At 38.3% G+C, this 15,152-nt stretch overlaps 1 protein-coding gene across 5 annotated transcripts in view; it reads right to left on the bottom strand.

Moving 5' to 3' along the window:
- MRE11 (MRE11 homolog, double strand break repair nuclease) overlaps window positions 1-15,152 on the bottom strand; it is a 73,897-nt gene that overhangs the window by 23,160 nt on the left and 35,585 nt on the right. For all 5 annotated transcript variants that reach the window (XM_027563994.1, XM_027563990.1, XM_027563995.1 and 2 more), the window contains 2 exons: window positions 14,546-14,719; window positions 8,381-8,443 (listed from right to left, as the gene is read on the bottom strand). In XM_027563994.1, coding sequence (XP_027419795.1) covers window positions 8,381-8,443; window positions 14,546-14,719 — 237 coding nt within the window. The remainder of the gene's footprint in view (window positions 1-8,380; window positions 8,444-14,545; window positions 14,720-15,152) is intronic.

Genomic DNA, 15,152 nt, shown 5'->3' with positions numbered 1-15,152 from the left:
GACTGTCATCATTTGAACTTCTCTATACAATGCGCTATTGATAAATAACAAGGAAAAAAACCTCACGAAAAATAGCTTCTATCTCTGAGTGATGACATTTTAGGGTGCTTTTCTTTTCTTCATTATTATTGAATATTACAAATTTGCTACAATGTACATTTTCTAAAATACGACTTTTATAATCAGAAAAACATAAGCAATAATTTCTTACAAATATATATAAAAAGAGTTAAGTAGAACAAAACAAGTGAAAGCCTGGAAAAGGATTAAAACCTTAGGATCAAGATTTTAATTTAATAAATAAACTGTCTAAAGAAGACCAGTTTGACACTTAATGAAATATCCTGAATAACTCTGAAGTGACAATAGATTTCCTGATTAAAAACAAAAAGAGCAATGCTCTGATCTCTTCCTTTAAATCTATCAAAATGTAACAAGAAGAACAAAAATGTTTTTTAATGTTTTCAATGAAATTAGAAAAATGCTCTACCCACAAAACACAAAGCCTAGGAGAAAGAGTTAATGGGTAGGAGAATGAATAACTGGCTTGGCTAAGGAAGAATGCTGAAGAGTTTCAGACAGTGTAGAGAGCTCCAAAATTGATCTATCCCTCCCAAAAGACCATGACAACAGTCTCTCTTGCTTAGAATGACAAGTTCTTGGTCTAAGAACAGGCAGCTAGAGTGTTTCCAAGCTCTCTGTGAGCCATGAACTATGGACAGACAGGGCTAACTAAGGAGATGAGAACAAAGCAGGCAGGGCAGAAGCAGGAGTGAAGTGGTGGTGGGAGGGAACCAAGCTTCACGATGAGGCATCTGTTGGAGTGGAACAGCTAACTCACTACAAGCGTTCAACATGGCATTACAACTCAAAAAGAAAAAACTTCAGGGAATACAACAAAAAATATAAAAAAACTGTAAAGATTTCAATTAATCTTTCTTGTCCCAGATAAAGTATGGCCAATCCTCATAATTTTCACATCCCATATATGCAAATTCACCTACTTGCCAAAATGTTTTTGTAACCCCAAAACAATACTCCTGATGTTTTTGTGGTCATTTATGGGCATATGCAGTGAAAATTTTTAATTGCCTGACACACACATTCCCAGATGATGTCAAACAATGTGACACTCAGCCTTCTGGTTTCAGCTCTCGTATTTGTAAATGAGTGTCATTTCAGAATACTTGTAGTGCCATGTTGTTCACAATTCTGTGCTTTTGGATGGTGATTTTACTTTTAAAATGGCCCCTGGTGTACTGCTAGTGTTGTTTACTGTTCCTAAGTGCAGGAAGCTAAGACGTGCCTTGTGGAGGAAATACACTTGTCAGATAAGCGTCATTCAGACATGAGTTATAGGGCTATTGGCCACAAGTTCAATGTTAATGAATCAATGACATATACTGAATAAGGTGTCCTCAAACAAAAACACACACAGAAAAGGTACTGCATTAATCAGTTAGCAAAGATTTTGTAACCAGTGGCTGGCAAGAGCCTATTGTATTTCTTCTTGAAGCAGTAAGTTAAATACTCACTCAGTGTTTGTAGTGACTTTATAGAATACAACTACCATAAATAACAGTACATTAAAAAATGTACTAAAGACCTAAATCACACACTAAGTCAAAGTGTGCTCAGTCGTGTCCAGCTCTTTGCGACCCCATGGACTGTAGCCTACCAGGCTCCTCCGTCCATGGGATTTTCCAGGCAATAGTACTGGAGTGGATTGCCATTTCCTTCTCCAGGGGATCTTCCCGACCCAGGGATCGAACCCAGGTCTCCCACATTGTAGACAGACGCTTTACTGCCTGAGCCACCAGGGAAGCACTGTAAATTACATACTAAGGTAGATGTAATTGATACATGTTGAACTCTGTACTCTGAAAATAAATAATATACTTCTTTTCAAGACCCCATGAAATGGTTTAACTGATATATAATGGGATGCTAAGAAAAAGATCAATTCTAAATAGCAAAAAAGAATAGCATACTTTCTCATCACAGTGCAATAATATTAAAAATGAAAATACCCTGACTTCAAATTGCAAAATAAAACAAAAAGTACAGAATATCTAGAAAATTATAATAAAAATACTGAATATCAGAACAGATGAAAGTATTTTAAAATGAATTGTTAAAGCAAAGAAATGAGAATGGAGGGAGAAAAAAGATCTAAGGAAAATTGAAAGAATTATGACAAAGCACTCTGTTCAATTCTAAGTAATTTGGAAAATAAATGACCTCAACTAAACCAAGACAGTCTCAACAGACTAATTAACAAACAACATTTTGAGAAAATTATTAAAAGATCTACACTCCAGAAAATGACCACAACCAGAGAGTTTCACAAGTAAATTCTACCAAATCTTCAAAGAATAGATGATTCCATGGCTATTTCGATAGCATTAAGAAAGAAAGCTGCAAATTCCTTTTTATAAAGCCAGCATAACATAGTACCGAAAACTGACAAAGGACTGCATGCACAGAAGAAAAATTACAGTATTTTACTCATGAATATCAAAGCAAACAAAAGGAATCCAGGGCACACTGAAAGACCAGTACACCCATTACCAGAGGGTTCATAAAGTGATACTAAGGATGTGTCAATAATAGAATAGAAAATAATATAATTCACCATATTAACAGAAAACAGGAGGAAGAACCCCACAGGCGTTATCTTCACAGATGCCAAAAAAGCTTTTGATTCATTACCTATTCCAGATTTAAACAAACAAAAAACCTTCAGGAACAAAAGGAGACCTCTTTTACATGACAAAAACCACTAACTCTGCTACCCAAACACTCAGTATGAGTGTGCACACACTTTCACCTGAGTGCTCTTATAAATCAATTAGAGAAAGGCCAATGACCTACGCAAAAAAAATAATGCTCTATGTAAAGAACATGACAAAGTGTTTCATATAATGTAACTTATAAAAACTGTTCAGACTTACTAGTAACAAAAAAAAGTATGAATTAAAAACAACAGTAAGAAATAATTTTTCCCACTTAGATTTGTAAAGATCATATAGCAATTCCATGTTTAACCTTCTGAGGAATCATCATACTGTTTTCGACAGTAGCTTTTATCTTCCCACTAGCAATGCACTGGCAATCCACTCCAGTACTCTTGCTTGGAAAATTCCATGGACGGAGGAGCCACCATGGTAGGCCGCAGTCCATGGGGTTGCTAAGAATCAGACACAACTGAGCGACTTCTTTTACTTTTCACTTTCATGCATTGGAGAAGGAAACAGCAACCCACTCCAGTGTTCTTGCCGGAGAATCCCAGGGACGGGGGAGCCTGGTGGGCTGCCATCTATGGGGTCGCACAAAGTCAGACACGACTGAAGCGACTTAGCAGCAGCAGCAAAGCACAAGAGTTGCCATTTCTCCATTTTCTTGCCATTATTTGTTACCTTCTAATTTCTTGGAGAACAGCCATTAAAAGGAATACCAAGTGTATCTAATGGTTTTGATCAGAATTCCCTAGTATTTCATGATATTGAGAATCTTTTCTGTGCTTAGTGGTTAACTGTATCTCTTCTTTAAAGAAATATCTAGGCAAGCCCTCTGTCCATTTTTAAAATGGGTTGTTTCGTTGAATTTTAGAGCCCTTTATATATTCTGGTTATTAATCCTTTATCAGATATATGATTTGCAAATATTTTCTCTCATCCTACTGGCTGCCTCTTCACTCCATTAATAGCACTTGGTATTACAGCTTAAAAAAAGATATTGACCCTGAATCAAATTCAGATAGAACATAAGAAAGAAATCAGAGGCCAGTCCAACTATGAACTTTGGATCAGACTAAGAACAGTTTCTACATTTTTAAAGGGCTGTTAAAAAAAAAAGTGACATATACCACAGATGGCCAGCAAAGCCTAAAATATTTACTACTGATATTTGGCTTTTTATTTAAATAGGAACCTACAGTTAAAGAAAATACTTGAGAGTTTTTCTATGTGAACAAGACATTAAAGCATGTTTTTTATCTCTAAAGGAAAAACTAATGCTTTTGTTTGTCTGTTTAAGTAACTTAAGTATGATACTGGGATTCATGTTCTGAGCTAAATAATTCTACAAAGCTGTGAATTACACCTTGGGAAAGCCTTGAACTATATTAGTCAAGTCCTAAATAGTATCAGTTCAGTTCAGTTTGGTGTCACTCAGTGGTGTCCAACTCTTTGTGACCCCATGGATTACAGCACACCAGACTTTACTGTCCATTACCAACTCCCAGTTTACTCAAACTCATGTCCACTGAGTCAGTGATGCCATCCAACCATCTCATTCTCTGTAGTCCCCTTCTCCTCCAGCCTTCAATTTTTCCCAGCATCAAGGTCTTTTCAAATGAATCAGTTCTTCACATCAGGTGGCCAAATACTGGAGTTTCACCTTCAGCATCAGTCCTTCCAATCAATATTCAGGACTGATTTCCTTTGGATAGACTGGTTGAATCTTCTTGCAGTCCAAGGGACTCTCTCTCAAGAGACTCTCTAACACCACAGTTCAAAAGCATCAATTCTTCGGTGCTCAGTTTTCTTTATAGTCTAACTCTCATGTCCATACATGACTACTGGAAAAACCATAGCTTTGACGAGACAGATCTTTGTTGGCAAAGTAATGTCTGCTTTTTAATATGCTGTCTAGGTTGGTCATAGCTTTTCTTCCAAGGAGCAAGCATCTTTTAATTTCATGGTTGCAAACACCATCTGCAGTGATTTTGGAGCCTCAAAAAATAGTCTGTCACTGTTTCCATTGTTTCTCCAACTATTTGCCATGAAGTGATGGAACCGGATGCCATGATCTTAGTTTTCTGGACGTTGAGTTTTAGGCCAACTTTTTTACTCTCCTCTTTCACTTTCATCAGGAGGCTCTTTAGTTCTTCTTCGCTTTCTGCCATAAGGGTGGTATCATCTGCATATCTGAGGTTAGTGATATTTCTCCTGGCAATCTTGATTCCAGCTTGTGTTTCATCCAGTCCAGCATTTCTCATGATGTACTCTGCATATAAGTTAAATAAGCAGAGTGACAATATACAGCCTTGATGTACTCCTTTCCCGATTTGGAACCAATCTGTTGTTTCATGTCCAGTTCTAACTGTTGCTCCTTGACCTGCCTACAGATTTCTCAGAAGGCAGGTAAGGTGGTCTGGTATTCCCATCTCTTTAAGAATTTTCCACAGTTTGTTGTGATCCACACAGTCAAAGGCTTTGACATCATCAATAAAGCAAAAGTAGATGTTTTTCTGGAACTCTCTTGCTTTTTTGATGACCCAACAGATGTTGGCAATTTGATCTTTGGTCCCTCTGCCTTTTCTAAATGCAATTTGAACATCTCTAAGTTCACAGTTCACATACTGTTGAAGTCCGGCTTGGAGAATTTTGAGCACTACTTTGAAATATGTCAGGTGAGTGCAATTGTGCAGTAGTTATAACATTCTTTGGCATTTCCTTTCTCTGGGATTGGAATGAAAACTGACCTTTTCCAGTCCTATGGCCACTGCTGAGTTGTCCAAATTTGCTGGCATATTGAGTGCAGCACTTTCACAGCATCAACTTTTAGGATTTAAATTAGCTCAGCTGGAATTCCATCACCTCCACTAGCTGTGTTCATAGTGATGCTTCCTAAGGCCCATTTGACTTCATATTCCAGGATGTATGGCTCTTGGTGAGTGATCACACCATCATGGTTGTCTCGGTCATGAAGATATTTTTTATACAGTGCTTCTGTGTATTCTTGCCACCTCTTCTTAATATCTTCTGCTTCTGTTAGATCCATACCATTTCTGTCCTTAATTGTGCCCATCTTTGCACAAAATGTTCCCTTGGTATCTCTATTTTCCTGAAGCGATCTCTAGTCTCCCATTCTATTGTTTTCCTCTATTTCTTTACAGTGATCACTGAGGAAGGCTTCCTCATCTCTCCTTGCTATTCTTTGGAACTCTGCATTCATATGGGTATATCTTTCCTTTTCTCCTTGGCTTTTGGCTTCTCTCCTTTTCTCAGCTATTTGTAAGGCCTCCTCAGACACCCATTTTGCCTTTCTGCATTTTTCTTGGGGATGGTCTTGATCACTGCCTCCTGTACAATGTCACAAACCATCCATAGTTCTTCAGGCACTCTGTCTATCAGATCTAATCCCTTGAATCTTTGTCACTTCCACTGTATAATCCTAAGGGATTTAATTTAGGTCATACCTTAATGGTCTAGTGGTTTTTCCCTACTTTCTTCAATTTAAGTCTGAATTTGGCAATAAGGAGTTCAGGATCTGAGCCACAATCAGATCCTGGTCTTGTTTTTGCTGACTGTATAGAGCTTCTCCATCTTTGGCTGCAAAGAATATAATCAATCTGATTTCAGTATTGACCATCTGGTGATGTCCACGTGTAGAGTCATCTCCTATGTTGTTGGAAGTGCTATGACAAGTGCGTTCTCATGGCCAAACTCTGTTAGCCTTTGACCTGCTTCATTCTGTACTCCAAGGCTAAACTTGCCTGTTTCTCCAGGTATCTCCTGACTTCCTACTTTTGCATTCCAGTCCCTTAAAATGAAAAGGACATCTTTTGGGGGTGTTAGATATAGAAGGTCTTGTATGTTTTCATAGGACCAGTCAAATTCAGCTTCTTCAGCATTACTGATCAGAGCATAGACTTGAATTACTGTGTTCTTTAATGGCTTGGCTTGGAAACGAACAGATATCATTCTGTCATTTTTGACATTGCACCCAAGTACTGCATTTCAGACTTTTATGGACTATGAGGGATACTCCATTTCTTCTAAGAGATTCTTGCTCACAGTAGTAGATATAATGATCACCTGAATTAAATTCACCCATTCCAGTCCATTTTAGTGCACTGATTCCTAAAATGTCCATGTTCACTCTTGCCATCTCGTTTGACCACTTCTAGTTTACCTTGATTCATGGACCTAACATTCCAGGTTCCCATGCAATATTCTTCTTTACAGCATCAGACTTTACTTCCATCACCAGTCACATCCACAACTGGGTGTTGTTTTTGCTTTGGCTCCATCTCTTCATTCTTTTTGGAGTTACTTCTCCACCCTTTTCCAATAACGTATTGGGCACCTATGGACCTGCGGAGTACATCTTTTAGTGTCAGATCTTTGTGCCTTTCGTACTTTTCACGGGATTCTCAAGGCAAGAATGCTGAAGTGGTTTGCCATGCCTTTCTCCAGTAGACCATGTTTTGTCAGAACTCTCCACCATAACCCATCTATTTTGAGTGGCCCTACATAGAGTGGCTCATAGTTTCTTTGAGTTAGAAAAGGCTGTGGTCCTTGTGAGCAGTTCCAGCTCTTTCCAGTTCACCACCTGTCAGCTGCTGCTGCTGCTAAGTCGCTTCAGTTGTGTCCGACTCCGTATGACCCCACAGACGGCAGCCTACCTGGCTCCCCTGTCCCTGGGATTCTCCAGCCAAGAGTACACCTGTCAGCTACAGTTCTGAAATATTTAGGCAACACAAATGGACTAATGGGACAGTTGTATGAATTCAGTGAGGATGAAACTTCTGGTCATATAGTTTAAATTTTTCTTTCTGCATATCTCTGTCTCACGTACTAAACTGAGACTCTCTGGGGGAACCAGACCATCTTTTTCATGTTTATATCCCTAATAAAAAACACAACGGCTACCCATAACAGATACTATAGAAAATGCTGAAGGAAAGCAATCAGAAGTCCAAAATAAATAATTGATAAAATAATTTTTAAGTACTAGACAGCAATCATCCAACACTTACGGCAATTAGAAAATAGGAAAATATAGTTCAATTTGAATTTCAATCATGAATTCACCAAGTACCAGACAGAGGCCCAAAGTTTAAGTTAAGAGTTGCTAACCCCAAATTCCTAATCTAAAAAGAGATGGAAAAGACAGTGATGAGGGCAATCAAGAAAATTTCAACAGTTTAGAAAGACCAGTGGACACTGTGCATTTACGTTTAATGACACTGCTAATAACCAAAACACTAAATCTCTTCTTTTTTTGCTGCAAACAATATCAGCTCAGTGGGGTAAGGTTTTATCTTATATTGATAAGATGTTCTAATAGCAGTTGGGAATTATTTTGACTAATAACAAGTCTTCAAACTATTATTCCTGCCCCCTGCCCTCCCACTCCATACACGTATCAACAATTAGTAAAGTTTTAAACAATAGCAGAAGGTTAAAAAGAGAATATCAGCAACCACAATATTCATAGGTTGAACTGGAATAAGTCAAAGGCAGCTGTCATCAGCCAACCCCTGCTCAGTCCCACCCACCAAACCAAGATCCTATAGACTAAGTAAACCTACTAGTTATTCTGATTTAACAAGCTGACAAATATGCAAAGGAATTAACAGGAAAATTACCTCTCGAACTTCATCATCTTCTTCATTCGTATTCTTTTGTCTGCTTTCTCTGAAACGACGTACCTGGATTGTAACAGAAAAATTCATAAATATGTTACAAACACGTCTGTTATGTAAATACAAAACTGCTTAACAGACGCTTTTCATTTCAACATAAAACTTGGAAATTCAAGTATAGTTTTGTTTCACAAAAGATTAAAGAAGTCGTATTTTCCCAGTGCTGCTGCTAAGTTGCTTCAGTTGTATCCGACTCTGTGTGACCCTATAGATGGCAGTCCACCAGGCTCCCCCATCCCTGGGATTCTCCAGGCAAGAACACTGGAGTGGGTTGCCATTTCCTTCTCCAATACATCAAAGTGAAGTCGCTCAGTCGTGTCCGACTCCTAGCGACCCCATGGGCTGCAGCCTACAAGGCTCCTCTGTCCATGGGATTTTCCAGGCAAGAGTACTGGAGTAGGCTGCCATTGCCTCCTCCAGTGACTTACATTAAAAATTCAGAAATGTACTCTAAGAAAAATTGGCCATAAGCAAAATTATATTACCTGCTGCCAAACAGCCAGTCAGACTACAGAGGAAGAACCTGCAATGTCCTATGGGTGTTATACTTCAATAAAATAGCTAAGAACAAAAACCTCTCGAAAACAGGTTTGAGTTATTACACTACACAAATTATCTTTAGGCTCCTCTAAAATAGTGTCCCAAATGGGTGGGCCCTTGAAGATCCGTTTTGTTAACAGTCAACCACTGAAAGTTTAATGATTGCAAACCCTGGTCCTGGTGCCACGGATACAGAGCTTCCTTTGTTACCAGTTGCTGCTCACAAAGCTCTTACAATTTAGTTATGTTGCTGGAGATACGCTCCATTTATTTAATAATTTACTCAGCACATATTTACTGAGCCAAGCCACTAAGTACCAGGTACTACTGTAGGGGTGGAGAATACAACAATCAACAAGAGTCAGAAAGTCTGCCCTTAAGGAGCTTATAATCACCGTGTGCATGTTGTCTGTGTTTGAAAATCAGAAACAAATAAGCTATATTGTATTTTAGAAGGTGTATGGGATCAAGTCTAGTTGGGATCAGCTAGACTGGGAAAACTGTTCTTACTTACCTCTGAGGAGCCTCTGGCATTCCCAGCGCCAATTTACTACGGTTTCCTACCTGGATGAGCAGTTAGCATGGCTTATGTGACTAGAGTGGCATTAAAAAAAAAAAACCCTGTCAACTTCTGCACATATCTTGCTATGTGTCCAGTCCTGGGTTTGCAATGTGCATACAAGGAAAGGAGGAGTGGGTGCCTGGCATTTCCCAGATCTCTAATGCCTGCCTATACTCTATACCAGCTGCCTTTAAGTAAAAACCTGGAGTATGCTCAGTGGAGTCTTCAGAGTCCTTTCAAGTACGTGAACCTGTGAAATTTTTGCAAAAGGTGTTACATGCTCCCAGAGAAATAATGCAGGAAGAGGGAGAGAGAGTGCCAAGGAGAGGCTACAGGAGATCATCAAAGACCTGACTGAGAAGGTAATAAAGTGATAAAGTGGCAAGGATTTTAAAAGGTAGGGAATGCACTTCACAAGTACCTGGGGGAAACCATTCCAATCAAAAGAAAGAATACATGCAAAGGCACTGGGGCAGAAACACTGTATGTTTAAAACAGCAAGGGGGATGCTGGGCTTGAGCAGACAAGTGGCTGAAGAAGTTACAAAAACCAGATCCAGTAAGGCCTTGGGAACAACTGTAAGGGCTTTTTCTTCTCTGGCAGGAGTGACTTCATCTGAATTACTTTAGGACCACCAACAGTGGAACTGAGGACAGAAAAGAGGGTGGAGGACAAGAAACACAGGCAGAACAGCGAGACCAGTTTGGAGGCAACAGGAGTAACTAAGGTGAGAAACAGCCATGCCTTAGACCACTGATAGTGATGGAGGTGGTGAGAAACAGTCACATCTGTACAGATTCTGAAGGTAGAGTTAAAGGATTTCCAGGCAGGATACAGGTGACAGGAAGAGAGGAATCAAGGATGATTTCAAGGTTGATCGCCTGAGCAAATTAAAGAATGGTGCTTCCACTAGGGGCTAAGGATTAGTGGCTCAGATGAGGAATGCTGGAAGCTGAGGAGGTCTCCTGAACACCTGAGTGGAAACATCCAGCAGGCTCTTGGCTACAGAAGACTTGAGCTGACAGAAGAGTTCTGAGCTAGACTTTTGAAAAGTCATCATCAAACTGATGTTGGTATTTAAAGCCAGGAAGTTGGATGAGCATACAAAAGGAATGTGTAGATAAAGAAGGGGTCAAAGGACTGAGTTCTGGAGACTCCAACATAAGAGGGTTAGAGAGGTAAGAGGAATCAATAGAGACTGAGAGGCACAGATAATGAGGTGGGAAGACAACCAGAAGAGTGTGGAGCCCTAAAAGCCAATGGAAAAAAGAATTTAAGAAGTGGTCAAGTGAGATTTAAGATGGAGAATGGACAGTGAATTTAGCACCGGAGTTCACTGGTACTTTGACCAGAGTATATTCACTAGAAATATGGGGTCAAAACCCCAGAAGGAACAGGTTTAAGAGAAAAATGAAGGCAAAGATTCCGAGCAGCAAATATAGAAAAAAATTCTGCTGTGAAAAATGAACAAAGAAGCAGAGAAAGAGCTAAAAGGAAATAAGATCTAAGCTCCAGAGTTTTGTTAAAAGAAATAGCAGCATGTATGTTATGATTCAGTAAAAGGGGGGAAATATAGGAAAAATCATTGTTTTTTAAAAGATAGCATAGCATGTAATAGTACTCCAGGTAGCATATGATATACCAAAAGCACTGGGTCATTCACAGACGAGAAATGAGAATCAGGGAAAAAATACGGAGCAGGCATTATGTGCCAGTGTACCTAGGACTTACATGTGTTCTTTTAATCCTCACAGTTTTGATGGTAGTTCTATTATCCCTATTTCATAGATGAAGCAGAGATATTAAAACAGCCCACTGACAGTTCCACAGCAAGTAAGGTCGTCCAGTCTGCAGTCCATACGCTTAGCCCCCATGCTACACACACACACACACACACACACACATTCTCTCTCTTTCTCTCTGTCAAAAGTCATGATGTCACTCCAGGTGTAGATGGTCCTTCTGGAGGGTAGAGTATGAGGAGGGGAGCTTATTTTATTTATTTTTTTTAGAGTAGCTTGGGTTCACAACAAAATTAGAATGAAGTTACCTAGATTTCCCATATACCCTGTCCCACATATGCACAGCCTCCCCTATTAATATCAACATCCCCCACCAAAACTGTTCAGCTGACACTCCACACTCCATACTCTGTATCACCCAAACTCCAGAATTTACCTTAAAGTTCACTTTAGGGTAAATTTACCTTAAAGTTGGTAAATACCAATTGGTATTTACCACTTGTACCTTAAATTTACCAGAATTTACCTTAAAGTTCACATATGCTCACTTGCCAATGCTCACTCTTGGTGCTGTGCATTCTATGAGGCTGGACAAATGTATAATGTATACATGTATAATCCACCACTTTAGTTTGATACAGTGTGGTTTCTCTGTTCTAAAAAACCTCTGTGAATCTATCTATTCATCCTTTCACCCCACCCCCACAACCACATCTTTTTACCAAGTCCATAGTTTTACCTTTTCCAGAATGTTACACAGCAAGGAATCATGTGCAGTACATCAAGTTACTTTTTCAGATTGGCTTCATTCACTTGGTAATATGCATTTAAGGTTTCTCCATGTCTTTTAAATGCTTGATAGGTCATTTCATTTTAGTACAGAATAACATTTCCTTATCTAGATAGTTCCACAGTTCACTTATTCATTTCCCTACTGAAGTACATTTTGGTTGCTTCCAAATTTTGGCAGTTCTGAATAAAACTGCTATAAATACCATATGCAGGGTTTTGTTTGGACTTAAGTTTTCACCTCTGTTGGGTAAATACCAAGGAGTATGACTGCTGAAGAGCATGGGAAGAGTGTGTTTACTTTTCTAAGAAACTGCCCGACTGTCTTCCAAAGTGACTATATCATTCTACATTCCCACTAGCAATATAAGAGTTCCTATTGCACTACATCCTCACCAGCATTTGGTGCTGTTGGTGTTCAAGAGTTTGGCCATTCCGATAAGTGTGTAGTAGCCTCGTTTCCCTAATGACATGAGATGTGGAGTATCTTTTCATATGCTCACTTGGCAATAGTCTACCTTGTTCTGTTAAGGTCCCTGGTCCATTTTTTAACTGGATTTTAAAAATTTTCTTATTGTTGAATTTTAAGAAATTTTTTCATATTTTAGATAATAATCCCTCATCAGATGTTGTTTCTTTTGCAACTATTTTCTCCCAGTCTGTGGCTTGTCTTCTCATTTTTTTAGTCTTTTGTAAAAGAAAAGTTTTAAATTTTAATGCAGTCTAGATTATCAATTACTTCTTTAATAAATCATGGTTTTGTTGCTGAATCTAAGTCATTACCATACACAAGGTCATCTAGGTTCTCCTACATTATCTCCTGGGAGTTTTGTAGTTTTGCATTTTACATTTAGTGGGGGATGGTCATATTATATTTATGACACTTAACTGAGAAATCTACCCATGCTAAAAATTTATGAACCTAACACATCCAGAATCACAGAGTAAGGGGTTTTAAAGTGTAAATTATCTGCCTTCCCTGTAAAAGTACCTGGCATTTAATATTACTGGTTGTATACTAGCTGACATCATTAGGCTTTAAAAGAATTATGTTAAATAATTAAAAGCACAAAAATAAAAGTCAAGTGGAATGAGTTTTAAAAATAATACTTTGTTCTTCTGCCTAGAGGGAATTAGGAAAACACAGGAAATGATCCCTTATAATCCTACTACCTGAAATAACCACTGATAACATCTGGAATATTTTCTTCCACTTTTTCGCATACACACATAGACATACTCACATAGAAAATACAAATAATTGTGATCACGTGTATAGTTTTACTTCTTTGGTTCTTTTCCCACTTAACACTGAAAATACTTTTCCATGTTCTTAAAATATAATTTTTAATAGCTGCATAGTATTCTATGGGCTTCCCAGGTGGCACCAATGGTAAAGAACCCACCTGCCAATGCAGGAGACTCAAGAGACATGGGCTCAATTCCTGGATAGGGAAGATCCCCTGGAAGTGGGCACGGTAACCCACTCCAGTATTCTTGCCTGGAGAATCCCATGGACAGAGGAGCCTGGAGGGTCCTAGTCCACAGGGTTGCAAAGAGTCAGACACAACTGAAGTAACTTAGCACAAACAGATAGTATTCTATAGTATCTATGTGCCAACATTTTACCAAAACATTTCTGACATCTCCCCTACAGGTAACACTGAGATAAATTACAACCCATTCAAATCTCTATCTCATTATTGTCTTAAGAAAATTTCCTAGGGCTGAATTAAAGGGAAAATCTTAAGCCTCTTGACATACACTGCCAAAATGCTTTATAGTGCAGCTGTTCAAACTCAATACTCTACCAGCAGGGTACTAAATATCTTTAACAAATCATTGCTACTTTGACAAATAAAAAATTAATTTGAGTTTCTTTGATTATCATAGGTTAAATACCATTTTCATATGCTTATTAGCCATTTGTATTTCTTTTGTGAACCACCTATTCAGGTCCTCTGTTCATTATTTTATTGAAATGTTTAGTAATCTTAAGATTCATAAGAGCCCTTTAACATTATATTAAGAATATTAACCTCTTATTCTGCCCACATACAAGTATGTTTTCCATGTCAGTACCATGTGTTTTTTTGACAATCTGACATGCAAACATTCAAAAATTTTATGTAGTCAAATCTAAAGAGTTTTTACTCTGCTTTTATGCTTACAGGAACTGCATTTTCTAAGTGAAATTCAAAATCTTAATCAAAACTTACTAAAAAATTGAAGTAGACATTTTCACCCTATGAGGTTCATTTTAAAGCACTTAACATTCACTAGGTATCAATCATTTTTGAGACCATATTCTAGACACTTATTAGACATTTTATAATTTAATCCTCATTTTGTGATCTCAATTTTAAAGATGAGGAAACTGAACAAATCAGAGAAGTAGTGATTTACCAGAAAGGAATGCAGAGCTACTCTTAAGGAGAGACTATCTAAATAGATTTTTCACCCCAAATTATTCACCTCTTCATCAATTTTATCTTCTAGGGCATCAATATGACGTTCTTTAAGAAATCGCTGTGTTTTTTCCAACTGATATTTCACTAATTCCTCTATGGCATCTTTTTCTTCCTTGTCCACAAATTCTTGTACTGCTTCACCCATTCCCCTTTCTGTTAGAAGTGAGAGCTGTACGTTCTGTAAGAGACAGAAAACAGTATTTTCTGATGCAGAAAACAGTATTTTCCCTACAAAACAATTCTATACAAGTAAGGAAAATTACAGAATCAAGGAAAAAGACAAAAAAGTTATCTAGTTACTGGAGGAAAAATGAAGCAAAGCAAAAGAAAACAAAGGACAGTAATTAAGCCTAGAAATATTACAGGCCAACAACAGCAAAGTGTAAAGAAACAGGAGTAGAGTCCAGGACCTATGAAAACAGAGAGGCCTGAGTGTCTGGGACACAGAGTGCAGAAATGGGAGCTGATGATCAGATTAGGTTGACCAGCGTGGAAGGCAGAATTGTTTGCTGTTTAGTCATTCAGTTGTGTCTGACTCTTTGTGACCCCATGGACTGTAGCCCATCAGACTCCCTGTCCATGGCATTTCCCAGGAAAGAATACTGGCGAGG

The sequence above is a fragment of the Bos indicus x Bos taurus genome, chromosome 15 (genome assembly GCF_003369695.1).
Source record: "Bos indicus x Bos taurus breed Angus x Brahman F1 hybrid chromosome 15, Bos_hybrid_MaternalHap_v2.0, whole genome shotgun sequence".
NCBI lineage: Eukaryota > Metazoa > Chordata > Mammalia > Artiodactyla > Bovidae > Bos > Bos indicus x Bos taurus.
Note: the sequence above shows the minus strand (reverse complement) of the source record. Positions and strands in the feature narration are given on the sequence as shown.